General features: G+C 41.8%; 1 protein-coding gene across 7 annotated transcripts in view; it reads left to right on the top strand.

The window, feature by feature from the left end:
- CADM1 (cell adhesion molecule 1) overlaps positions 1-26,873 on the top strand; it is a 506,083-nt gene that overhangs the window by 268,521 nt on the left and 210,689 nt on the right. For 5 of the 7 annotated variants that reach the window (XM_077456955.1, XM_077456957.1, XM_077456954.1 and 2 more), the window contains one exon: positions 6,156-6,302. In XM_077456955.1, the coding sequence (XP_077313081.1) occupies positions 6,156-6,302 (147 nt within the window). The remainder of the gene's footprint in view (positions 1-6,155; positions 6,303-26,873) is intronic. The other 2 variants (XM_077456956.1, XM_077456952.1) reach the window with 1 other exon arrangement.

The following is a 26,873-nucleotide window of genomic DNA, read 5'->3' as shown; positions in this document are numbered from 1 at the left end:
GATGGCATTGATATGTAAATAGCGGCGGTCAACGGCATTGATATGTATATCATGCCCCTCTGAGGTCATATCAACCGTAATCTCTAGCAACCAAGCAACAAGAAGAAATTGTGTGCTGTAACCTCTAGCAACTAACCAGTGAGCTGTAATGTCTGCTGTAACCTCTAGCAACCAGTCAGTGAGCGATAATGATACACTGTAACCTCTGGGAACCAATTGCCTGATCTGATTCAGTAAACTGAATTTTGAGTCTAGCTGCTATTTATTGTATGTCTCAGAGCAGTTGGAAAGCAAAACTGCATGGGAGGGGGCCCCAAGAAAAGTTTTGCCCAGGGTCCAATCAATATTAAAGATGGCCCTGATAACACTGCCTCCAGCTTACATCACTGACCCCATCTGCAGATATTGCTCAAATCGTCTTTTTTTGCTCTCTAGCTCCATTTATTACCTCTTCCCATGCCCACCTCAAGGACATCTCCAGAACCTCTCCAGTACCCCCTTCCATCCTCTGGCACTCCATACCCCAAAATGTCCGGTTAGCTCCTACCCGATCTGCCTTTAGGCGATCCCTAAACGTATTCATCAGGGAGGCCTACCTCACCTCCACCTAAAAACTGTACTTTACACCTTTTGGATCATCCTCAGATTGTAAGCTCCATGATCAGGGTCCTCCTATTCCTTCTGTGTTGTAATCGTACTGTCACTCTTTATAATGTAAAGTGCTTCACAAACTATTGGTACTATATAAATCCTGTATAATAAAAGATGTCATCACACTGCTGTCTCCGCCTGTTGGCGTGTTCTCCTGGTTGGCACAGCTGATTGGCACCAAGTGTTGACCTTCCCTCCCTTCCACATTTCTACTATTTAAGGGATTACAAAGTCAAATCCTGCTACACAAAGTAGCTGCAATTAAACTGCATTTAATAAATAGCAGCATTCATTTGTCATTTTGATGATCAGGTTTATGTCCTTTAATTTGCAGTACTTTCAAGGCCAGAAACAAGCAAGAAGCATGTTCTTTTGTAATTGTTTTCCTGTTAGACATCTGACAGACGGCCTCTATGGGCCTATTGTATGAAATCCTTTTTAAAAAATTTCAATAGTTTATTGATTTTTATATAAAAAGTCCAACCTCCTGTTCCACTACACAGTTGCAAGTCTTTTGTTTTCATGATGGATGGCCAGAAATGTATTTGTTTTTCATTTTCGACTAATTGTATAACTTTTTTTTTTTTTTTTTTTATCCTACATCCAGTCCTTAAAGCAAAACCTGTGCTTTAAGACCCCTTTCGCACCACCGAGCCTATAGCGTCCGCGGTAAAACGCCGCTATTTTTAGCTGCGTTTTACCATCGGCTTTGCAGCACATTTCGGCCGCTAGCGGGGCGCTTTTACCCCCGTTAGCGGTCGAGAAAGGGTTAAAACCGCCCGCAATACGCAGCAATAGTGGCGTTTTGCCGGCGGTAATACAGCGCTGCCCCATTGATTTCAATGGGTAGCAGCGGCGGAGGAGCGGTAAACACACCGCTCCAAAGAAGCTTCTGGCAGGACTTTTCCTGACGTCCTGCCAGCGCACCGCTCCAGTGGGAAAGCCCTCGGGCCTTTCACACTGGAGACAAAGGAGCATCAGTTTGAGGGCGGATTGCAGGCGCTATTTCTAACGCTATATCGCCTGCAAAACGCCCTCGGTGTGAAAGGGGTCTAAAGGTACAGGTACAATTTAAAGTCTAAGTTTAGTTAAAATCAAAAACGTAAAAATCGGCACACTCACCGGCCACTTTATTAGGTACACCTTGCTAGTACCGGGTTGGACCCCCTTTTGCCTTCAGAACTGCCTTAATTCTTTGTGGCATAGATTCAACAAGGTGTTGGGAACATTCCTCAGATTTTGGTCCATTATGATGCAGATTTGTCGGCTGGACATCTGTGCTGCAAATCTCCCGTTCCACCACATCCTAAAGGTGCTCTATTGGATTGAGATGCGGTGACTATGGAGGCCGTTGGAGTACAGTGACCTCATTGTCATGTTCAAGAAACCAGTTTAAATTTTTGAGCTTTGTGACATGGTGCATTATCTGCTGGAAGTAGCCATCAGAAGATGGGTGCACTGTAGTCATAAAGGGATGGACATGGTCAGCAATAATACTCAGGTAGACTGTGGAATTTAAATGATGCTCAATTGGTATTAAGGGGCCCAAAGTGTGCCAAGAAAATATCCTGCAAACCATTACACCACCACCAGTCTAAACTGTTGATGCAAGGCAAGATGGATCCATGTTGCTGTGTTTTTTTTTTTCTCCCCATAAGATCCATGCTTTCATGTTTATGCCACATTCTGACCCTACCATCTGAATGTTGCAGCTGAATTCGAGACTCATCAGACCAGGCAACGTATTGTCCAATTTTGCTGAGCCTGTGCGAATTGTAGTCTGTTTCATGTTCCTGGCTGACCGGCGTTGTACCCGGTGTGGTCTTCTGCTGCTGTAACCCATCTGCTTCAAGATTAGATGTGTTGTGGGTTCAGAGATGGTATTCTGCATACCTTGGTGGTAAGGAGTGGTTATTTGAGTTATTGTTACCTTTCCATCATTTCTAACCAGTCTGCCCATTCTCCTCTGACATCTGACATCAACAAGGCATTTTTTGTATCCACACAACTTCCGCTCACTGGATATTTTCTCTTTTTCGGACCATTCTCTAAACTCTAGAGATGGTTGTGTGTGAAAATCCTAGTAGATCAGAAGTTTTGAAACTCAGACCAGCCCATCTGGCACCAACAACCATGCCACGTTCAAAGACACTTAGATCCCCTTTCTTCCCTATTCTGATGCTCGGTTTGAACTTCAGCAAGTCATCTTCACCACATCTAGATGCCTATATGCATTGAATTGCTGCCATGTTATTAGCTGATTAACAATTTGTGTTACCAAGCAATTGACAAGGTGTACCTAATTAAGTATCCCCATCTGAACCTCTCAAAAGTCACCAATGCATTTTCCACCCCCATGAGCTCATCCCTGAGGCTCCATTCACACCTGGGTGTTTTGGGATCGCTGCTATTCTGCTCACAATTGCAAAACTCAGGTTCAGGTGCCATTATTTTCAATGGAACCTAAAACGCGGGCGGTTTTGCCACGATTTATCGTGTGAAGCTTGTCGCCCAAAAGAAGCTCCTGCTCTTTTTTTTTGTGCCACAGCTTCACATGATGCAATTTGCTGCATGATCAATTGCGTCAAAACTGCACCGCATTTTAGGTGCCATTGAAAATAATATTACCTGAACCTGTGTTTTGAGATTGGGGGCAGAATCATAGCAATTCTGCCACCATCCCAAAACACTCAGATGTGAACGGAGCCTAAAATACAATGTGTGTGTGTGTGTGTGTGTGTGTGTGTGTGTGTGTGTGTGTGTGTGTGTGTTTTTTTTTTTTTTCCCCAACACCTTGTTGAATCTATGACACGCTACAAAGTGCAGGTGTAACGACCTATTCGGTGACCCATCCGGAGTGATATTCCGTCGCCGCCATCTTGGTACACCCCACACTGGTCCACAGTAAGGATACAATAAGAAGGGGGAAAGTAGACATCTTGTTACACCCACCGCTGTTTTGCTTTTTACATGTATTTCTAACAATAAACTGCATTTATATAGTGAAATACAGTACTTGGACCTCTGACTGCTTAGATGTTGAATTTTGAAAGCAGCCAACTTCTGTGAGGTTAGTAAACCTGTGAGATGAGCAGGGATGCCGCTGCTTTTCAAATTCAACATCTAACTAGTCGCACGGAGTTCTAAGTCCTGTATTTCACTAGATAATTCACTTTACTGTTATAAATACTTGTAAAATGCAAAACAGTGGGTGTAACAAGATGTCCGCTTTCCCCCTTGGTGTATCCTTACTGTGGACCAGTGTGGGGTGTAGCAAGATGGCGGCGATGGAACGTCGCTTCCATAGCAAACTGCGATGGGTCACCGGATATGTCATTACAAAGGCTCATGTAGACGGGCTTTGTTTTGAACACATTTTAGTTTCTACATTGGTTTTGCTTAAATAAAATCGATGTTAAATTTCATTGGGGTGGTCCTGACCGAAAATCCGGAGTTTGTGGAACAGAGTCTTCCACCTGATCCGTAAGGTAACATCAGTCCATGTCCCGCAGACTCCGGAGATAGCAATTCTCAACCTCAAAATAGACAAGATAGACAAACACACCCAAGCTTTGATTTTCTTTATTCTATTAGGGACCAAGATTACTATCGCGGCCCACTGGAAGAAGCCCTGTGTGCCTTTTGCAGCGGTGAGGCATAAAATATCCTGGATCATGGCGCAAGAAAAGATGGTCAGCATCACCTTAGACAAAACCCGAACCTTCGAATGTATCTGGGAACCCTGGGCGAAATATTGCCACATCTCCCTGGTCCCGGGAGTTCCCCCGGCTTGATCACCCAATCTGGAAGACCTGGATATTTCCTCCTGCTACTTCCCCTTTCACCTCACACCCTGTCCTTTACCTCTATCCCCTCTTTTTTCTCCTTTCTGTCTTTCACTTGTCTTTTCCTTTATCATTCTCTGTTTTTGGAGATTCCCTATCCCTGTGAATCGAGACACCTGGTTAGGTCAGATTTTGACCACTTCAGTTTGATTTCGTATTTTACTAGCTCATCTGGTTTATATATCACGTCCTCCCAGTTGCCTGAGGGTGGACGAATTTTTCATGATACCTAAGTACTAGGGGACCTTTTTAAGCCTGCAACCAGACTCCTTCCCTTATTCTCCCTTTTGCCTATGAGAGACACTTAGGCTAACACTGGTTACCTAGCCTCCTTTTTAAGGCAGCTGGTGACGCGTGGGGGGGTGGGAGTCGAGGCCTTCCCCTCCGCAGCAAGATCCCTGTGGGGGCGGCGGGGGGGGGGGGGGGGTCTCGCTCTCGCTTACTCACCCGTTTTCCAGCTGAAAGAGCATGGCCTGCTTTCTTTTTCCTTCTGTTTTACTTTTTTTCGATCGGCCTTACCTAGAGCGCAATTTTGCTCTATCCCATCGTTTTTTGGGGACGACTAATTGGGCCTCACCTAGCCGGGGCTACTGCTCCGACGGTTACCACAGTTCTACGGTTACTCATTTGAGTAGGCACGCTAGGGCTAGTCACATTTTCTCTCTGGTTGTCATATGCATAGGCTCCTTGGATAGCTCCTTCTGACGCAATTATCCAGATTTGCTTCATTTCCTCATGTCCTTATTATGTTGATAGTTGTATATTGTAAAGATGACTGTCTGCTTTTTGAATTCTGCTTACATCTTCTGATTGATGTTACTGTTCAACACCGTTACTAATAATAATAAAAACTATTGAAAGAAAAAAAAAATTTCATTGGGGTGGAGGGACCTGCGTTTGCCCTGCTTTGTGTAAATCCTGAGCCGTCTTCAGTAGAACCTGCTATAGCAAAGACAAAAAGAAGCAAAGCAGGTCACATGGAGCCTCAGAATGGTCATAAAACACTACACAATCACTAAAAATGTTAAAATCGGATCAAAATGCAGATTTGCGATTGAAGTGCTTTTTAAATACTTGTCAGGCACTGAAATACAAAACCCGTCTTCATAGATCCTAAATATATTATTAGAGTGAAGTCTCTGCCAGGACGCGTTCAGCAATCTTTTTGCATTATATTCATATCCTTGCTTAGAAATGCCAAAAAAAATCTTAAAATACATAATTGTTAAGAGACGGGCTAACAAACTTCTGTAGTGTAATGTTTTGCTGCACCACACCGCAACAGGTGGCTGGAAGAAGACGGCCGCCGCCTCTCCCCACTTTACCAATCAGACTGCTGCAAGGACTTGGAAAGGTGCCCAGCAGTAAGCGTCAACTTTTCTGGGAACCTGTTTGTGAGACACCCACTGAACAGACCTTCTTCTAAAATAATGAAAGATTAGTGGAAAAATATAGAAGTTTGATGTGTACGATGCATACTGTGACATATGTTGAGGTGAACTTTTTACTGTAAAGTTATTGCATGGCATATTTTTTCGGGTAGTTGTAGGGGTTTAATGTAAGTATATTTATGCGGGTGATTATAATGATACTTATTATTTTTCATTTCTCTTTTTTTTTTTTTCTTTATTCCTTCCTATCCCCCCCCGTATATTCCAGCAGAGCGCCAGAACCTGGAAACGGAGAATGTGACAGTGGTGGAAGGAGAAGTCGCAACAATCAGCTGCCGGGTCAAAAACAACGATGACTCTGTTATCCAGCTGCTTAATCCCAACAGACAGACCATCTACTTCAGAGACTTCAGGCGTAAGTTACTCCATTATGAAGCAAAATATATGCGTCTGATTTTTCTAGAACTCTTGGTGGTGGGTGTACTGTGTGAATCCCCTTCCCGAATTTTACTTACACATGGTGTGCTGTGTGTTTGGAGCTTTGTCTTAAGTGAGAGGTCATCAATTATTTCTGAGAGCCACTGTGATAGCAGGGGACCTAAATAGAGAAGGATGTTTGTCAGAGGATAATTTTATTTACATAGGTTAAAATATAAACTAGATTTGGTGTGTATCTACCACAGGGTGGTTCTGGGGATACACCATAGAAAAATCCACATGCCACGTCCTTTATGTAGTCTTTTGAACAAAAAGGGAGAAAGGAGGGAGAGGAACACAAAAAAACCTCAACAAAAATTGTCGATTATGTTGGACTATTATATATATATATATATATATATATATATATATATATATATATATATATATATATATATAGGGAGGAAAAAAGAATTTTGAATAAAAATATTTTATTTTTTTAAAAATGAAAAGAAAAAAAAAAGATATATATATATATATATATATAACACACCAGGTCTTGGTATTACATATCCTGTCTAATCTGATAAATTCTAACAGTATCTATATGTGCTCCCATACATATCTAATCATATGAGCCTAAGAGAGACATTGACACTCAATATAAAGATTGATTAAAATAGACAGGATATTAATTGAATGACCGGTCAAAGATATTCTGATGCTCTACATGTTTCGCGTTTAGTTATAACGCTTCCTCAGGAGCTTAACAATTTTCTAAAATAGAAAAAGTATATCCGTCAGAAAATTCATAAAACATTCCATAAAATGACAATTCATCCCCAAATTAATTACAAATATAAAATAAACAAAACAAACTTGCTCCCAGGGAGAAGAAAACCAAAAAAAAAAAAAAAAGTAAAAAATAAATGAAATCAAATAAAAAGTCCAACATAATCAACAATTTTTGTTGAGTTTTATTTGTGTTTCTCTCCCTCCTTTCTCCCTTTTTGTTCATAGGTTAAAAATATACCGTATATAAATCAAATTTTTTTTTGTCTTACAGTATTTGATTCTTGATGAGATAGGATTTCTTAGATACTTTGTAATGCTAGCTGCAATGTTGAATAGGTGGATAGGGTGTTTCCCCCTCAGTTGGCATGCCTATCAAATCAAGTGTTCTTGATAGCTGCATTGTTGGGTGGCCATGCACCAGGGAGGGCCACCCTTTCTGGGAGTGGCCATGGTGAACTGGCTAAGATTCAAACCATCTATGGATCTATGGATGGCTTTAGTTAGTCTCCTATTGGGTTCTGTTGCTGTCCGGAATGTGCTTGTGGACAGAACAGTATGACCAGCTAGAGGGGAAATGCTGTTTGTTAAAACAGTCAAATAAAAACCCAATGGTATGAGAGGGGTTAAAGGATATACTGCAAGTCTGTATAAAAGTCCATAAAATAGTCCTGATTACAGCAGCGAGTGACTCTATAGAAAAACACATAAGGAGACCGCAGCGCTAATCTGAGTGTAGTATTAAAAGACCTCAATTTATTTAAAGGTAAATAAAGCATGTCGGAAGCAGTGAGCCTCTCTGCACGAATCCAGGCCGCCGCTCAGTTCCGGCTTCAGTCTCGGCCATGCTGGTGGTTTTCAGGCCTCCAGGGCTGCTGACAAGCAGACACGGGGCTGACAGTTTGACGTCACCGGATGGGCAGGCAATAGGCTTGTGTTTGGAGCATGCATGGCCAAGACTGAACCCGGCACTGTGAACAGTGACTCGGATTCGTGCAAAGAGGCTCACTGTTTGTTACATGCTTGATTCTATTCCTCCTTCCTGTGAGTTTTTTACTTTTTATAAATACATTAAGATAATTTTAATACTACACACAGATTGGTGCTAAAATCAAAAGCATATAGTTGTCATTAAAGGCTGCAGGTGAGAGAAAATCTTCCAAAGTGTACAGTACCTCCAGAAAGTATTCAGCGATTCACTTTTTGTTATGTTGGACTTATTCCAAAATGGATTACATTCCTCAAAATTCTACAAATACCCCATAATGACAACGTGAAAGAAGTTATACATAAGCATTCACAGCCTTTGCTATGGCACTCAAAATTGAGCTCAGGTACATCCTGTTTCCACTGATCATTCTTGAGATGTTTCTACAACTTGATTGGGGTCCACCTGTGGTTGATTGGACATAATTTGGAAAGGCGCACACCTGTCTATATAAGGTCCCACAGTTAACAGTGCTTGTTAGAGCACAAATCAAGCGATGAAGTCCAAGGAATTGTCTGTAGACCTCTGAGACAGGATTGTATTGAAACTCAGATCTTGGAATGGTACAGAAAAATATCTGCAGCATTGAAGGTCCCAATGAGCACAGTGGCCTCCTTCGTCCGTAAATGGAAGAAGTTTGGAACCACCAGGACTTTTCCTATAGTGGGCCGCCTGGACAAACTGAGCGATCGGGGGGAGAGAACTGCCTTAGTCAGGGAGGTTACCAAGAACCCGATGGTCACTCTGACAGAACTCTCTGGCCTGATGAAACAAAGAATGAACTCTTTGGCCTGAATGGCAAGGTCATGGCTGGAGGCAACCAGGCACCACTCATCACCTGGCAAATACCATCCATACAGTGAAGCATGATGGTGGCAGCATCCTACTGTGGGGATATTTTTCAGCAGCAGGAACTGGGGGACTAGTCAGGATTGAGAGAAAGATGAGCAATATACAGAGACATCCTTGGAAACTTGCTCCAGAGTGCTCTGGACCTCAGACTGGGATAAGGGTTCATCTTCCAACAGGACAACAATCCTAAGCAAACAGCCAATATAACAAAGGAGTTGCTGTGGGACAGCTCTGATTTTTCTTTGAGGAGCCCAGACTTGAACCCGATTGAACATCTCTGGAGAGATCTGAAAATGGCTGTGCACCGACGCGCCCCGTCTGACCTGAAACTGCCCAAAAAAAAGCTTGTAGCATCATACGTAAAATGACTTGAAGCTGTACTTGGTGCCAAAGGTGCTTTAGCAAAGTATTGAGCAAAGGCTGTAAACGTTTATGTATTTTTAAAGGTTTGCAAAGATTTCAAACAAACTTCTTTCACGTTGTCATTATGGCATATTGATTGCAGAATTTTGAGGAAAATAACAAATGTAATCCTTTTTGGAATAAGGCTGTAGCATAAAAAAATGTTGAAAAGGTGAAGCACTGTGAATACTTTCTGGATGCACTGTATCTCAAAAGATGATCTTGAGTTAAACTCTACTGTACTGTGTATCCAGAACAAAAGTCTCGATATTGATACTTTACATGTGACCATGCACTGGTCAAAAATCAGCCAGTTCAACATTAACATATTGGAAAACTTTTCTCGATCGCTCAATCAGTGTATTCTGACAGCAGCAGGGAACGGTGTGTATACAGGGATTTTTCCACCTTGACTCCTTATGCCCCGTACACACGAGAGGACTTATGTCCGACAGACTTCCAAAGGAGTTCCGCCGGAGTTCCGCCGGAGTTCCGCCGGAGTTCCGCCGGAGTTCCGCCGGAGTTCCGCCGGAGTTCTGCCGGACTTTTCGGCCGAACGGACTTGGCCACACACGATCACACTAAACTCCGACGGATTCGAACGTGATGACGTATGACCTGACTCGAATAAGGAAGTTCATAGCCAGTAGCCAATAGCTGCCCTAGCGTCGGTTTTAGTCCGTCGGAGTAGCATACACACGAGCGGAGTTTTCGAAGGGGACCGGGTCCGGCGGAGTTCCTTCGGGAAAATTTGAAGCATGCTTCATTTCTAAAGTCCGTCAGACTTTGGCGAATCAAAAGTCCGTTGCAGCCCACACACGATCGGATAGTCTGACGGACTCGGTCCTTCGGACTTTGGATGTTGAAAAGTCCGCTCGTGTGTACGGGGCATTAGTGTCAAAAAAAGCCTGTTTTTTTTTGTTTGTTTTTTTGGTGGGGGGGGGGGGAGGGGGGCGCGTAGATAGAGAGCGCTCTATCTCTACATATATCTATCTCTACATATATCTATCTCTATATATATCTATCTCTATATATATATCTATCTCTATATATATATATATATATATATATATATATATATATATCTATCTCTATATATATATCTATCTCTATATATATATCTATCTCTATATATATATCTATCTCTATATATATATATATATATATATATATATATATATATATATATATATATATATATATATATAAAATCTCTCTCTATATATCTATATATCCATCTCTATCTATATATCCATCTCTATCTATATATCTATCTCTATCGCTCTATTTTTCTATATATATATATATATATATATATATATATATATATATATATATATATATATATATATATATATATATATATATATATATATATATTCTATCTCTATATACATATATATATAATGAGATGTATATCTCTGTTTCACAACTGTATCCCATGTAATAAGAGGCGCTCCCTTAGTTTTAATGTGTTGGCATGGGTAGCAGGAGAGTGCTTTTCTCACTTGCACGTATAAGTGGAAAGGCTCTGCTGTGTAAAATGCCTGCGTTGTATCATTAGTTGTATTATGTGATGACCTATACCAGAGTAACAGTAATGTGCAGTAAGCCACGGTGCTGAGCCAGAAATCGTCATACACCGGACTGTACTTTGACATCTGGTTTCTATCGGCTACTGCAAATCCTGACTATTGGCACCATTCTCAAAAGAAACCCTGAAGAATTGTCATTGCTTATTCTTTTCACATCTGTTACATCTCGTCTTCGTGTTACATGCAATGTCACCAGAGTTCTTTTGTATTACAAGACAGTCCTGGCAGTAGGACAGCAACAAACTGTTTTCGACTTTGTTGAAACTACTAATCTCTCATAGAAACTAAACAAATATGAAGTACGTAATTCTCCCCGTTGTCTGAATATTCATTGTCTGTAAGTAATATTTATCTTTCTTTACTCTTCTAATTCCCTATTCTAGTTTGTCATTCTCATTTCTGCTGGGACAGCATAACTGTAGAGTCTATTATCTAGTGCATCGCAGTAATGCGTTCTTAGTTTCTTAGCTCTGTAGGATGGCTTATTACAGGTAATGTTGTGCATTACTCAGCAGTACTTCTTTTCTTGTCTCCTGCCCTGTTGCTCTGTGATACTTAATTATGTATTCTCTGCGGTGCTGCAGAATTGTCCGGATCCATTTGGCGTGTGCTTAAACGCTAAATGGTTGGTAAAAGCTCTAATGATGACTCCTGCTCCATCACTGAAGGTCACATGTAGTGATATTTGGTGATGATGTCATAATTATCTGCAGGAACTGGTCGTGTTTTCTGTGTACCACTGTGATGGATGAAAAGTGAACAGTAATGACTATAAAAGTGGACCAAATATGGTTCAGAACTTGTGGTTGTAGGCTAGAAATGATTGAAATTCAACATGGAAATAAATATAATGCTTTTAAATTTTGATCAGATATGCTTTAAAGTGGTAGTAAACCTCCGTTTTTTTTTTTTTGTTTTTTTTTAATACTTGTACCTACAAGAAAGCCTATAATGAGGTTCATCTGTAGGTACAGTGAACATCTCCTAAATGTGCACTGTTTAGAAGATATTCCGCATGCATGCAGCTGGTGACGTCACTGGCGCATGCGCTGTGAAGGTTCAGCAAACCATTCCGGGCCTTTGGAGCTGGTGCCACAAACGAGAGCTCCCATGCGCATGCATGGTAATGATGTCATCGTGGCCCACGGTCACTCGCATAGCTTGAGGCTGCAAATCCGGAAGGAACACCGGGTGAAGATGGGAAGCCCTCTAAGCGGTGACAGCGTGGCTCGGAAAGACTTCGTTTTAAGGTTTAAAGTCTTGCATAATGTGCTAGTATTCTTTGCATTAAGATGAAAAAAAAACTCTGTGCAGTCGCCCCCCCCCCCTCCCCCCCAAATACTTGCCTCGATCCAGCAATGTGCACAAGTTCCTCGGCGACAGAGCAGCCGGTGTCATTGGCTCCCTTTGCTGTCAATCAAAAGTAAGTTTGCCAATGAGCAGAGAGAGGGTGGTGCCAAACCACAGCTCCGTGTCTGAATGGACAGAGCAGTGGCTCAGCTCTGGGGGCCCCCATAGCAAGCTGCTTGCTTTTGGGGGCACTCGACAGGGGAGGTGCCAGAAGCACTGTCTAGGGACCTCAGAAGAGGAGGATCTGGGCTGCTCTGTGCAAAGCTATTACACAGCGCAGGCAAGTATGACACGTTTGTTATTTTTAAAGAAAAAAAGACTTTAGTATCGCTTTAACATAAGTGACATATTGGAGCCTACCTCTAACCAACACATGCCGTTAAAGCCACAGTTTTGATTTACCTTTTAAACAATGTAAATAAAAGTTAAATATACTAATCACCCCTTGCAACTTTCAGTTTTGCTGAACAGCTTGGTCTGAATATAAATGTAGACAAATAAAGGTCTGTGCAATTAATAAAAAAGCACTTTATACTATCAGTAAACTATACCAGATTACAAGGTTTTCACTAAAATGGGCCTGTAAATAATAACAGTAATTGTGAAGTGACGGTTACTCCTAGATATAAAATGATCACACACCATTGTGGACAAAAAACTATGGATGGTAGATTAACTCCTGGAATTAGCCTACACCAGGGGTGTTCACACAGAATATAAACTTGTACACGTCAGGGTAATCATACATAATTGTGCACCGCTTGCTTTTTGAAGGCCAAGTTTGCCTTATTTAGTGTGTAACATATGTTCCATTTCCTGTCTTGCTCACTCCTTCCCTATGACAGCAGGCAGGGTTCTTCCCCCCCCCTGCAGTCACTGTCACATTTAAATTGGTAAATGTGACAGTGTCTGTAGGGGAGAAGGATCCGGCTGGTGTCACAGGGGAAGGGAGGTGAGCAGGGCAGGTACTAGAACATGTTACACTGTAAATACATGTGTAACATGTAACCAAGATCTGTGAATGAATAAACTACAAGTCCTGTCTGCCACTGTGGCAGACAAGCTTGTAGATCTCTTGCACTTTGTTTATTGGACATAAAATTAAGGCATTACTTGTACATAATCTGCAGTATTGAATCACCAGTTTTGTCCAGTTTTCCAAGGAACTAGATAAAGAAACATCGCCCAATACTCTCTCGCAAAACCAATAGCTGTGAAAAACCACCTCATCTGTCTTTGTAAGAGAAGTAAAACAAGCCAAGCTAATGGGTATGCAGAAAATAAAGAGAAAAAACATTATCTGTTAGAGCAAGAATTACCTGATTGTTGGATGATAGAGAGGTGTCTTGAGAAAAGCAAGGAGATAACCCCCTGCTAAATCTCATGCGCTCTGCTTTCCAAAAAAGGGTTCCTTAATAAAAAGCTAACTGGTGACTTGTCCCACCATAATTCCTTCCACTAAAAAATGGGAATGTGTCCTTGTTTACTACTCGAGGGGACAGATCTCAACGACCTATGATTGAGCTGATCAGCGACCTCGTAGCCCATTTACTCTTCCTCCAGCTGAAAGCCTGTATAAGGTTATGGGCAGAGGGCTGGGGGTAGTGCAGGAGCCTGACATTGCATCTCCCTTCCACTGATTGTGGGTGCAATGCTTTGCAAGCTCCTGTAGGGGGCAAAAAAATAAATTTGCAGAAAAAAAAAAAAAAAGAAAAGAAAAATTTGCATTTATTTTATTCCTTAAAGTTAAACTTTGCAGTTGAAAAGATTACACACTGTCCTAATCCAGAGACTGATACAGCCCATTGAAGCCCAGCCATAGTAGGAATGAGATTTCAGGTGAGGCAGACCTCAGATGAATTCATGTAGATGCACAGTAGACACACATTGTATGAGGAACGTGTGTTGGCTGTGAAGACGGCTCCAGCTTTTCCAGTGCTGTAATAAAGCTTTCATTCAGACTGATGAAATGTAGGCCTTTGCCCATAACACCCAGCAAGATGCTCCCCTCCGTTCTGTCACTCGCACAATGATAATGAATAATGGCTTCTGACTGGTTACCACATGCAGTCATTTGACTTTTCCAGAAATTTGTCTCATCACATAAAGTCAGCTGTAAAGTTCCAAACCAGTCAATTGATTTTTGGATTGACTTATGTTTACCTTGTTGTTTTTCCATTAAGGAACAACTCCAGACAACGGCTAAACAGAGTCGGCTTACATGGGCAAGCAAATAATGCCAGAATGCTGCAGTCAGAAAATCTTCTCCATTTACCTTCGATAAATACTGAAGCAGAACCCTGTGTGATTGGGCTCAGAAGGAAGCTGCTATTCTACAGCCTGTATTCTACAAATGGATTCCAGGGCAGTGAATAGATTTATCTTCATTGGCACAGAACCAGCTTGGGGCATAAGGCCATTTCCATCTGAGACTAATCGCACACGTGTTTTGCCTTCTGTCAAATGCCTTTAAATTCAATCTAAACCCAATCACTAAAATTTCAGCTTTAACATGTTACTGTCATTTCAAAATCTGCTTTCACTCCTTTTGAATCTGCAGCTTACGTTAAATTTGGTGGTCCTTCCATGAAGGTCCTTGTTCTACTTGTTTTTGAGGGACCGCTGTCTCCCAGTTGTTCTCCTGCGTTGTCACCATGTCACATGCGCTCCTCATGGAGGCTACAACATACAACTGTACCCAGGCATGGCCCGCTATTGCCACCAAGAAGCCAGGTTAGATCAATGATGTGCGGTGGATATTGCAGCAAGTGGATGGAGACCAGAAACGGGATATAAATCACCCAGTTAGGGCTTAGGCTTCATGCACACTGGAGCTCATAAACGGCCATTTTTTGGAGTTTGGGCATTTTTTTTTTTTTTATAACAGCCCATAAAATCCACCGTATGTTATCCTGTGTGTCCATGCACAACGCACACATGGACGTTTTTGAACTTTTAGCAGCAGTGGAGTTTCTGGGTTGGTTTCTGAACGCCATAAAATCACATTTTCTGACCACAAACACCAAACACTCTTAAACGTTGATAAATGCTCAAAAACGTGGCACACCAGTCTTTTTAACTTTTTTGATCCATTGATAAAAAATGTTCTTTCCTAAGGAAATTGCATAATCTATGATCTGTCTTCCTTTATTTGGCCAGTAAAACACTTCCAGTTCCCGGATGGAAATGCTTATTCACCATAATGAATCAGAAATAGGACAAAATATTGGAAACTCGCCCTGTCCATAATATAGATTGGTGGGGTCCTGATGTCCTCAGAGCAATCTAACTGATAACATTCTGTGCCTTCTGCTTTGACTGCACTGTTATCAGCTGACCAGATCTCTGGAAGGATCCAGGGACAGATATAACAAATCACATTCAGTGATATGTTTAGCAGACCAAAAGGCAGCAAGAAAAGTTCATTACTAGAGTTGTATATACATTTTAAACAGTTAAATGTGTTTGATCAATTTTGTCTGTGCAGAAGGGTAGAATTCCCCATGGTCACAGCAGTGGTCATGGTAATGGCACCTGATGAGTTTTGCCAATTCCACCCTGATGCCCCAGATATACCTAATAATAATTCCTTCTGGTTCCCTGTTATGGAAATAGGGGGGGGAGAAAATGTTGCCCCCCCCCCCCCCCCACACCTGGCCTTACGCAATAAGGATACGCCCCTGAAGGCGCTCTAAGTTCCCCCCCAATGGTATCTACTGAGGTCATGCTATTAAAAATATCAAATGCAGTGCTATGCGATATAAACCTCACTAAGGTGTGAGTAAAGTGCAAGTGAACGTTGGAGCAATTAATAATACCCAATCAAAAAATGTATACATAAAAAGTAAAATAAATTGTTGAATTATAATAAATATTAATGTAGATTGACTGTATGCCTGTGAAAATATACCATGTAATGCCTTCAGTTTTTGTCAATAAAAACCCTTTTGTTGATTAAAATAAAAAGTAAAATAAAAGTAATATAAATACAATACTTATTATCAAGCAAGGTCACAGTAAAAGAAATATTAAAATTGTTGAAATAAACATCAAAAAAATCTTATTTTCAGCAAGTCCACAGTGAAAATGGGAAATATTTTATATATATATATATATATATATATATATATATATATATATAATATTATGTGTGTGTGTGTCCCATATAGTGACTCTGTGGTGAGGTGATGATCCAAGCAATATGACTGACTTTACACATGTTATTATCCCCCCCCCAGCCCCCCCGTGTGACTGTGCTCACCTCCAAGTGTGTGACCGCACAATTAAGTTTGGTCCACAAAAGCAGCTGAACCACCTCTGGGCTCTTAAGAAGCAGGCTTTGCAGTTTCCCCCACGTGTAATCCAAAGATGTTAACCTCAATTTAAAAGACAAAAGAGGCTAGATAGAGCATTATCGTTTAGATATAAAGTTTATTTTAAGTAAAACATCAGGGTACTCACTTTTGAGGTGCTCACAGCGCACCAGACTATAGAAAGCATACAATGTTAAAATCCTCTCCAGACGGCTTGCAGGCTTGTAAAAATCAGCAGCTAGCTCAGAGAGCGAATGACTTGTCAACGTCCTGACCCCTCCCCTACGTGTGACGACACTGGGCTATCACATGTCTTCCTCAGGGGGATTTGATGTTGGATACTGCTGAATTATATACTGCATTTGCAGCCATTGAAGTGAATGCAAAAACATATATACTGCATCAGCGGGGGGTTGCAAGTGTGTGAAGTCACGGTCATATTGTTTGGATCACCACCACAGAGTCACTATATGGGGCATTATTTTATATATGTAATTTTCTTTTTTCCCCTGTGGATTTGCTGAAAATAAGAATTTTTGATGTTTATTTCAACAATTTTAATATTTTTTTTCACTGGGACTTGCTTGATAGGTATTTCATTTATATACTTTTATATTTATTTATACATTCTTATTGCTCCAATGTTCACTTGTACTTTACTCACACCTTAGTTTTGTTTATATCACATAGCGCTGCATTTGATATTTTTTTTATATTTTGTACACAGATTGAGAGTGTGATATATGCTTAGCAGCTGTGGATTGGTTCTCTTGCATGTAAAACCTTTATTTTGGATACTCTTTATTGATGGCTCACAAGACGTCTATCTATATATACTGATGTTGTGCTGTTGCAGCCTGTAAGCCCTTGTACACACGATCGGAGATTCCGACAACCAAATCCGTCTGATTTTGTCCGTCGGATTTTGTCCGAAATTGTTGCATACACACGGTCGGACAAAGTTGTCGGAAAATCCGATTGTTCAGAACGTGGTGACGTCATTTTGTTACGACGGGACTACGTTCAGGCTAGTAGCCAATAGCTTTGATGTAGGAATTTGATCGGAGCATGCGTGGCACTTTGTCCGATCGGATTTCTCTACACATGATCGGACTATGTCCGATCGGAGCATTTTGTTGGAAAATATTTCCGGCAAGTTGGAAAATTTGGTCCGACGGATATTCCGACGGAATCAGTCCGATGCAGACCACACACAGTCGGAATATCCGACAAAACGCTCCGATTGGACCCATTCCGTCGGAATCTCCGATCGTGTGTACAAGGGCTAACACTGAAGTGCTCACGTGACATACCATTGTCGACACCAGGGAAAACAATCTTGCAATCTAACAAGGCTGGATTTTGCACGCTCCAGTTTTAGTAAGCCCCTGTTCACACCAGTGCAACTTGACAGTTCCAAATCGCATGACAAAGCTGCATCCCATTTTCAGCAATGGAACTGTTCAAATCAGTGCCACTCCGACTTTGCGTTGCCGCACCGATTTGGGGTAAAAAAAAAGGTTCCTGCACTACTTTTTGTGACTTGCATGGACATCTGTGCATGAAGTGGTATAGATAGCACCGGAAATCACACTTTAAAATTGTGTTACTTCAAAGCCGCATTCAGTGTGAACGGGGGCCTTATCAACCCCCATGTGCACCATATAAGGAATCGTGGCTTATCGATGGTCTCAGTATTGGTAAACAGCCCCACTGTCCATCCAATCATGAAAGAGAGAATACACATCCTATCCGCAAATATTCTTTTTGTTTTCTTCGACTAGCCCCTCAATTCTTGCACCAGAGGGAATATACACAATTCTACATATCTGTAAATTAGAGCGTGGACCTGTTCATCCACACTAATGAATGATCTAAAATAGGACACCTTGCTCAAGGTAGGGTCCTATAAAGAGGATCATAGGGGGGGAAAAAAAAGCTATAAAACGGAATAGCTCAAAATAATAAAATATCTTCAAGCCAAAAACATTAATAAATGCAAAAAAGAACAACAAAAGTTCAGACTCATTTAAACCAGGACATATTGCCAATTCCCAGATGTGGTCCACCATCATGTTCAAATACAAATTGCCTAGCTACGGAGGCTTTAGGTTAGATTTATAGATCGATCATGTGACCATGCAACCGTTCGCTCACGGTCCTAATGTTTTTACTCATGTGATTCAATGGCATGAAATTCCTAAAACCTAAAATGTCAATTCCGGGTGGACTGACCATTTACTTTTGCTGTAACAAATACTATGAACTCAAAGAAAACATATTGTGTTGAGTGAAAAGCAGATAGTACAGATAATGCTTTGAAATTAGCACCAGAAAGATTGCAGAACATGCATTAGCTAATAAATGTAAGGTAATGGGAATATGAAATATCCTTTAATATGCTCTTGTCCCCTGAATTAAAAAGGATCAGTGTGACATGGCTTCAAAATCCTTTTCTGCTTAGTTTTTCATTAGAATAATTTGCTTTCTAAGTACCCACTTTAGTGCACCTATATCATTATTTAATGCTGTGTCATGTAGCAAAACTTCCCAGCCTTCCAAGATAAAGATGTATGAGAGCAATGTTTTTCTTCCTCTTCAAAAATCTAGGCATGCTAAGTAAACTGTCATTAGATAAAATAGTTTGCCATTTAAAGAGACATGTATATGATTGGTAAAAATAGAGTATCCTGCCCAAAACTACTATTTGCAGTAAGATAATGGTTACACTGTCAGGTTAAAAAATACACTAGTCCATCTAGTTCAACCAAAACAATAAAATGTTCCATATACACAATCCTTTACCCCCAATTCACCTAGAGCAGGGATATGCAATTAGCGGACCTCCAGCTGTTGCTAAACTACAAGTCCCATCATGCCTCTGCCTCTGAGTGTCATGCTTGTGGCTGTCAGTCTTGCTATGCCTCATGGGAATTGTAGTTCTGCAACAGCTGGAGGTTCGCTAATTGCATATCTCTGATCTAGAGGAAGGCAAAAAAAAAGCAAAGCATGATCCAATTCACACCAGTGGGGGAAATAAATCCTTCCTGATCAAGGAGACAATCTGATATTCTCTGGATCGACTTCCCCGGTGTTATTACCTCATATCCACATAGTAACCAGCTGCCACAGTTGCACTGCAGCAGGATGGCTCTGCTGGGTGAAGAAACGTTGACTAGCGTCGCTTCGCCCTGTGGCCACCCGAGGCCGCACGCGCCCGCTTGCTCCACCGAGCCGATGCGAGTGCCCGGCGATCTCGATCACCACCGGGCTCCCGCGATCGCTCAGGGCACACGGAGCACCGGGAACTGTGTGTTTTCTGTTCTCTGATGGGAGAACTGACAGATTGTCTGTTCATACAGAGTATGAACAGCGATCTGTTAGTTTCCCTAACCAGTCCCCATCCCCCTTCAGTTAGAACACAAACTAGGACACATATTAACCCTTTCACTGCCCCTAGTGTTAACCCCTTCACCGTCCGTGCCATTTTTACAGTAATCAATGCCATTTTAATCGCACTGATCGCTGTATTAATGCCAATGGTCCCAAAAATGTGTCAAAATTGTCCACCATAATGTCGCAGTCAGGATGAAAATTGCTGATCGCCGCCATTACTAGTAAAAAAAAAAAAAATTAATAAAAATGCCATAAATCTATCCCCTATTTTGTAGACGCTATAACTTCTGTGCAAACCAATCAATATACGCTTATTGCTTATTTATTTATATTTTTTTTTGTACCAAAAATATGTAGAAGAATACATATCGTCCTAAACTGAGGAAAAAAAATGAGTTTTTATATATTTTTAAGGGGGATATTTATTATACCAAAAAGTTAAAATGCATTTTATTTTTTTTTACTTTTTTTAAATAGTCTCTTTTTTTGTTTATAGCTAAAAATAAAAAGAGCAGGGGTGATCAAATACCACCAAATGAAAGCTCTATTTGTAGGAAGAAAAGAACGTCAATTTTGTTTGGGAGCCACATTGCACGACCGTACAATTGTCAGTTAAAGCGACGCATTGCAGATTCGCAAACAAATGCTCTGGTCTTTTGCCAGTCAAATGGTCCAGGCTGAAGCGGTTAACTGTTTATATCCAGTTATATTTCGTGCATTTAGGAATGCATCCCATCCCACTTGTCTTAAAACTGCTGAGCTGACCAGAACCAGCTCCTGAGGGAGTCTATTCCACATTTTCACAGCTCTTACTGTGAAGAAGCCTTTCTGTATTTGGACAGTAAATCTATTTTCCTCCAGTAAAGAGTCCCCCCTTGTCCTCTGTGACCTTTAAGTAAATATCTCAACACCAAGTTCACTATATGGACCACTTATGTATTTATACAAGGTGATCATATCCCCCCTTAAAGGGGTTGTAAAGGTTTGTGTTTTTTCACCTTAATGCATCATATGCATCCCCCGGCGTCCTTTTCGCCACAGAGTCTGGCCGTTGATTGGATAGATGGGATAGATTGATAGCATGCTGTCAATCGCATCCAATGATACGGCCCCCCAGGGGGAGGGGTCGTGGGACCAAGTCATACACGCTGTGTCTATGGACACAGCATGTATGACAGGGAGCACGCCCGCAAGCTAACCCCCTTGGGATAGAGCTTCCCAGAGGGCGATTAGCTATTGTGGGGAGGAGCCGAGACAGCCGATGAGGGACCCCAGAACAGGATGATCAGGGCCACTCTGTGTAAAATGAACTGCACAGTGGAGGTAAGTATGACATGCTTGTTTAAAAACAAAAAAATGAACCTTTAGTATCCCTTTAATTTCCTCTTCTCAAGAAACCCCCCTTAATCGCTTTGTCTCAAGAGGCAATAAATTCAGTTCCTCTAATCTTTCCTCCATGCCTCATATTAGTTTGGTTGCCCTTCTCTGCACTTTCTCCAGTTCCCCGATATCCTTTTTGTGAACTTGTGCCCAAAATTGAACCGCATATCCCAGATGAGGTCTTGCTGTCCCAATTGATTTTTATTTATTTATTTATTTATTTACTTTATATTAGCGTTAAGCGTTGACATTGTATTCTCTCATTAACATGATGATGCAGAAATAATATATTATAAAAGACAGAGTGATGTGGAGAGACCATTCGTTTGCAATTCCATTGCAAGACCAACTGGTAACCGATTATGGTCATCCATTAATTTTGGATAGTGTTATTGTTCCAGACAGATTAGGAGTATGCTTTGGTCCTCTCGAATATGTTTCATCCAACCAATGGAGTTGTAGTCATGGATGGCTTGCAGTATTACTAGTGAATGTACACCCATTGTGATAAGAGTCAGACTACCCTGTCTCTCTATGTGTGAATCTGGAAGGACAGGCATATCCTTGTCTTCTGTCCCTTGTTTTTTGAAGGGACATGCCCAAGTACTGTTATGCTCATCTTTGCTTAACTACATTTTGGGTCGCTAACCGAGAAAAGGCACAAAGACTTGAGGTGGACACCTGGTATATACACACTTGTTCTAAATCAGTGACTCGCCAAGTAATGAACGGATACAAATGGATGACTTGGAGCACCCAACCCCTGGACAAGTGCAGATGTTGAAGCCCCTGTTCATCTACTGCCTAAGATACAGATAAATAGATTGAAAAGAAGAGTAGACTTTGATACATTCTCAACTCTTATGAGTAATATGAAATTATGATCATGTAGTAATCATGCCCTTTACTTCAGTTTAAATGGTGTCAAGAGGGCATGGAGAAACACTTATACATGTCTTGGTGCAAGTCCGGGAGTGTAGAAGGTGCTTGTTGCCAAAATCCACTTTGATGGTACAGACCATGAAGCACGATTCGGACATCATGAAGACTACCTCTCACATTTACAAGCCATAAGTAAGCAGTGTCCGAGTCTAAATGATAGCCCCTGACCCCTATCTAATATAAATAGATCCTAAGGTCCTAGGCGTCTTTGTCAGCTGTACAAACATTAAATCAGTTTTTCGGTTTTACATTGAAAAAATCCCCAGGTTTCTTAAAATTAAAAAATACAGCTCTTCCACCCACAAATTCTGTGCAGCTACCTTTTACAGTTTGAATGTCATTCAACGAATTTCTTGTGAGCACAGGCCGTCATGGACACACCACCTATGGATACATCACCACATCAGCCTGGTATCGCAGTAGAATACTGCAGAAAGAGGTGCTGGCAACACCCCCCCAACCTCCATATACTTGAGCCCGGTCTCGATCCAGTGCTGTGCACTAGAGCAGTGTGTTATTAAAACCTACAGTTCAAACCTTTACAATCACTTTAAAGTCTGACTTCACTGCCACAGTGAAAAATTAGAAGGTGCCATGCGATCAGCAAGAAGACCCCTGGGAAGAAACAAATGTAGGACAAGAATATTTAAAGTGTGTGGGGGGGGGGGGGGGGTAGGGCCCTTAAAAAGATAAAAGTCCTGTAGACCAAGTTTTTGTAGTTTATGGTTACTTTGCTGCCTTTTCACTATACTGGATGGCATTAAAGCCTAAATTTAGTAATTTTTTCCCCCTTGCGGAACAGTTGGGGGACAATACTTGCTATCAATGCAAACTGTCCTTTGTGCTAATGATGACATTTCTCTGACCCCCCCCCCACTACCCCTACAGCAGTAATCCTTAGATACTGTAGGGGTTAATAGAACTGGAGGACCTAAGATCGTCTCTAATCGGAGTGCAGAGTGTGTCCATCGTTTCCCCTATCCATTCATATTAGCCGTATACAGCATCTATGAATGAAGGACAGGTGGATAATTGAAAGGTTTGCCTTCTCTATTTATAGAGTGCTTTTTATTTATGGGCGCTACAACCCAGAAGAAAAAGGTGGGTGGAAAGAGGTGGGCAGAGTTGGTCCTCTTGATTAGTGCCTGTCACAGGTCCCTCAGCTCTATTAATCCTCACTGCATCAGAAGCATATCCCTGTGTATGTGTATGTGATGTCCATGGACTTCAGTTTTTCAGCATTCACATTAAGACCCCTTTCACACTAAAGCGCTCCTTAAACAGCTGCTAAAGCGCCGGTCATTTTGCAGCACTTTTTGGGCGCTAGCAGGTTGTTTTTTTTTTTTTTTTTTTTTTTTAAGGCCACGTGACAATGTTACCCATTTTGCTGCACTTTTGAAACGCTTTTAAGGTGCTTTGGAAGCTCTGCCAATTCATTTCAATGGGCAGGGGCGTTTTTGGTGCGCTTTTTACAGTGGTCCAAACACACCCCAAAGATGCTGCTTGCAGGATTTTCTACTTCCCTGCTCCATTGTGAAAGCACCCACTCAACTGAAACGGAGGCAGTTTTCAGGCGCTAAAATACTTGAAAACTGCCTCGGTGTGAAAGGGGTCAAAGTATTTTGGCTTGTGCCGATTTAAAAATGTTTGAGTTTAGGGCTCTTTTCGATCAGATCTGCCTGTTTCCAGGCGGACCTGATTGGAAGCTCCATGTGGGCCTAAGGGCAGGCTGATGTAAATTAACTTGTGCCTGCTTACACCTGACTAGGGATGAGCTCAGGCGTGTTCACATGGAACATGTGCAGAGCCCGCCAGGAAGTGAGCGCACCGCTGCACTAATCACAGGCAGTGAGACATTGCCTCGATGTGCGGCTGCAGAGATTGGGCAATGTCTCACTGCCTGTGATTAGCGCAGCTCTGCACTCACTTCCTGGCAGGCTCTGCATGTGTTCCATGTGAACACGCCTGAGCTCATCCCTACACCTGACTATCTCCTAGTCCGTCTTGATCCAGAAGAAAAAAAAGACTGTGGCGTTTAGTGTTTATCTGGATCTAAACCTGATGGAAATCAACACAATTCTTCTTAAATCTGGCCACCCATAGAGCCATCATGGGGCTACCTAGGGTTGCCACCCAACCTGGACATATTATTCAGACCCAAGTAACTGCATATTACAATTACTGAGTGCATAGGTGTGCACGCCCTAATTACCAACGTTGGGGTTGCCAACCGTCTGGAGGGCTGGCTGCAGTTGCTTAAGTCTCTGTCAATCTCTCAAACTGGTTAGAGCCAGCACAGTTAACCCCTGACCCCCGTGTGGGCAAGAGAGGGGGCTTGATCTGCTTTCTCCCGGCCCTACTCCTCTGTGTCTGCTTGTCCACACTCCCATCTCTGGGGTGCTTGTGTGGGAGGGAAGTTTAAAGCCCATCAATCGGAAGACACATGGTGGATGAAAGGTGCCGATGCCTGAGCCTCCATCCCCAGTTGAGTAAGCTCAAAATCTGTCTGTGACTGACGTCTTCCCCCTTCCCTCCCTTCTCGCTCTGGCTTCTGAGCAAGCGAGTACACTAAGGTAAGGTGCACTCGGATTTAAGGACTGCTCTGTGACTATGATGTAAGGGGGAATGCTGGGAACATTGATGTAAGTGGGGTTTTGGTGAGCAGAAAGCCCCTTACATCATGTTTACATGGGTCCACAGCTTCCCCCTTAAAAAAAAAAAAAAAAATGCTGTGTGCAGCTAAAGTATTTGCGTTTCACTTGAAGAAAAGGCGCACCCATGTCCACTGCGTAACTACAGATACAAACAGATGTCATAAACATCCTTCCCATTCTGCTCTGATTCAGCAGGTAAACTGCTCAGTGCCCTGCTGAGCCTAGTGCCGTTATGCAAAAGGATCCTTAAAATATGGGTCTTAAAGCTCAACCCAAAGCTGAATACAAAGTGTCCTCTGATTGGCTGAGTCATGGAGGCGGGCTGATGTCACAACCTCTGATTCCACCAAATACGGATACAAACAATGTCATAAACATCCTTCCTATTCAGCAAGTAAACTGCTCAGTGCCCTGCTGAGCCGAGTGCCGTTATGCGAAAGGGTCCTTAAAATATGGGTCTTAAAGCGCAATCCAAAGCTGTATACAAAGCGTCCTCTGATTGGCTGAGTCAGGGAGGTGGGCTGATGTCACAACCTCTGTTTCCACCAAATCGGAGAAAGACTCTGTGGTCGGGTATGAGACAGGAAAGTATTGTCTCGCTCCTGGAACACAGTGCGGTATGCTGAATGTTGCCTCAGCTACATACAGTTCATACAGCACATCCAGAGGCCTCACATGTTAGCGAGGGACAGCATTGGTTTTGGCCAGCTTGGCCCATGTAAAGTTTAACAAAAGCTTGAGTTCAGCTTTACATCAAATGTGGAATATTAGGCCTAAATAATTTGCAGTGTTTTGTAAAACTTTGGCATCAAGTGGGTCATTTCAATTCCTGATAATAGAACAAATTACTTTTCAGATACTAGAAAATGATTTTGGTGTAGGCAAATGTATAATACATTGTGTACATGGAAGTGTAATGGCAGCTGTGAATAGAAGCCTAGTGCTGTATTATGTGGCCTATGTCTGGTTCTGTCAGAGGCCTCTGTATACATGTAGAAAGCCTCCGATCTTTTCCCTCACGCCTTCACACCACTGGTCAGTAAGTGGTGACAGATAACCGTTCTTGTCAGGACCTTGGAGGCATTCTGGTCCAAGGCTTTTGTCACTTTGCCCTTCAGAGACTTCCTGACAGAATGGGAACTTTTGAGAGATCAAGAAAAAGACAAAAAAAAAAGTCTGGTCTTCCGGACATGTGAAATGACAAAGTCATTTGTAAAACAAAGCGTAGACTAGAGGGCCCATTCCATCCCTCAGTAAAGGACCATTTGTTTTACGGCGGGTTGTATTTTTGCTCATGGACGTTTGCCGGCGCTTTAGTTTCTTGGGGAAACATTGTTACTTTCTTCAGCCTTGAAGCTTCGGTGATTTGTGAAAGTGTTACTTAGTGATAGATTGTTCAGCTCATTATCCGGCTTCTTCTGCCCTCCCTAAATTATAACTGATTCATGCTGTATTATTAGCTTTGACTGTACAAGCGATTTTGGGAGATTAAATCTCAAGAGATTAATCGCTTAAGAAAAGTGCGATTAACTGCGATTAATCTCATGGCATTAATCACACCAAGAAAACAACCTTCCCATGTTCGCCGTTTCGAGCGAGCGTTTATTGCTTAGAAATTGCTAGGATGTCTGGAAACGTACAGTAAATTACCTGTCCCCTGTAAAGTGTATGGCAGAAATGTATCGCCTCAGGTTGAACAAAACGTTGAATGACTATAGGGGATCAGCAGACATCAGCATACTTATAGGGATAATTAAGGATAATGGGCTTGATGCACTAATGTTTATTAAGGCATGCATTGTGTGAGAAAACCTTTCTCAAGAGATCACTTTGGATATTGCTTATGATTCATTACATTTGCTACGTTTTAATGCAAATCTAGGTAATAAAAAGTCTTTGTATGCG

This window comes from Lithobates pipiens, unplaced genomic scaffold, assembly GCF_037356315.1.
Source record: "Lithobates pipiens isolate NorthernLeopardFrog02 unplaced genomic scaffold, aLitPip1_a1.2 Scaffold_27, whole genome shotgun sequence".
Classification (NCBI taxonomy): Eukaryota; Metazoa; Chordata; class Amphibia; order Anura; family Ranidae; genus Lithobates; species Lithobates pipiens.
This window is presented reverse-complemented; position numbering and strand designations above follow the sequence as displayed.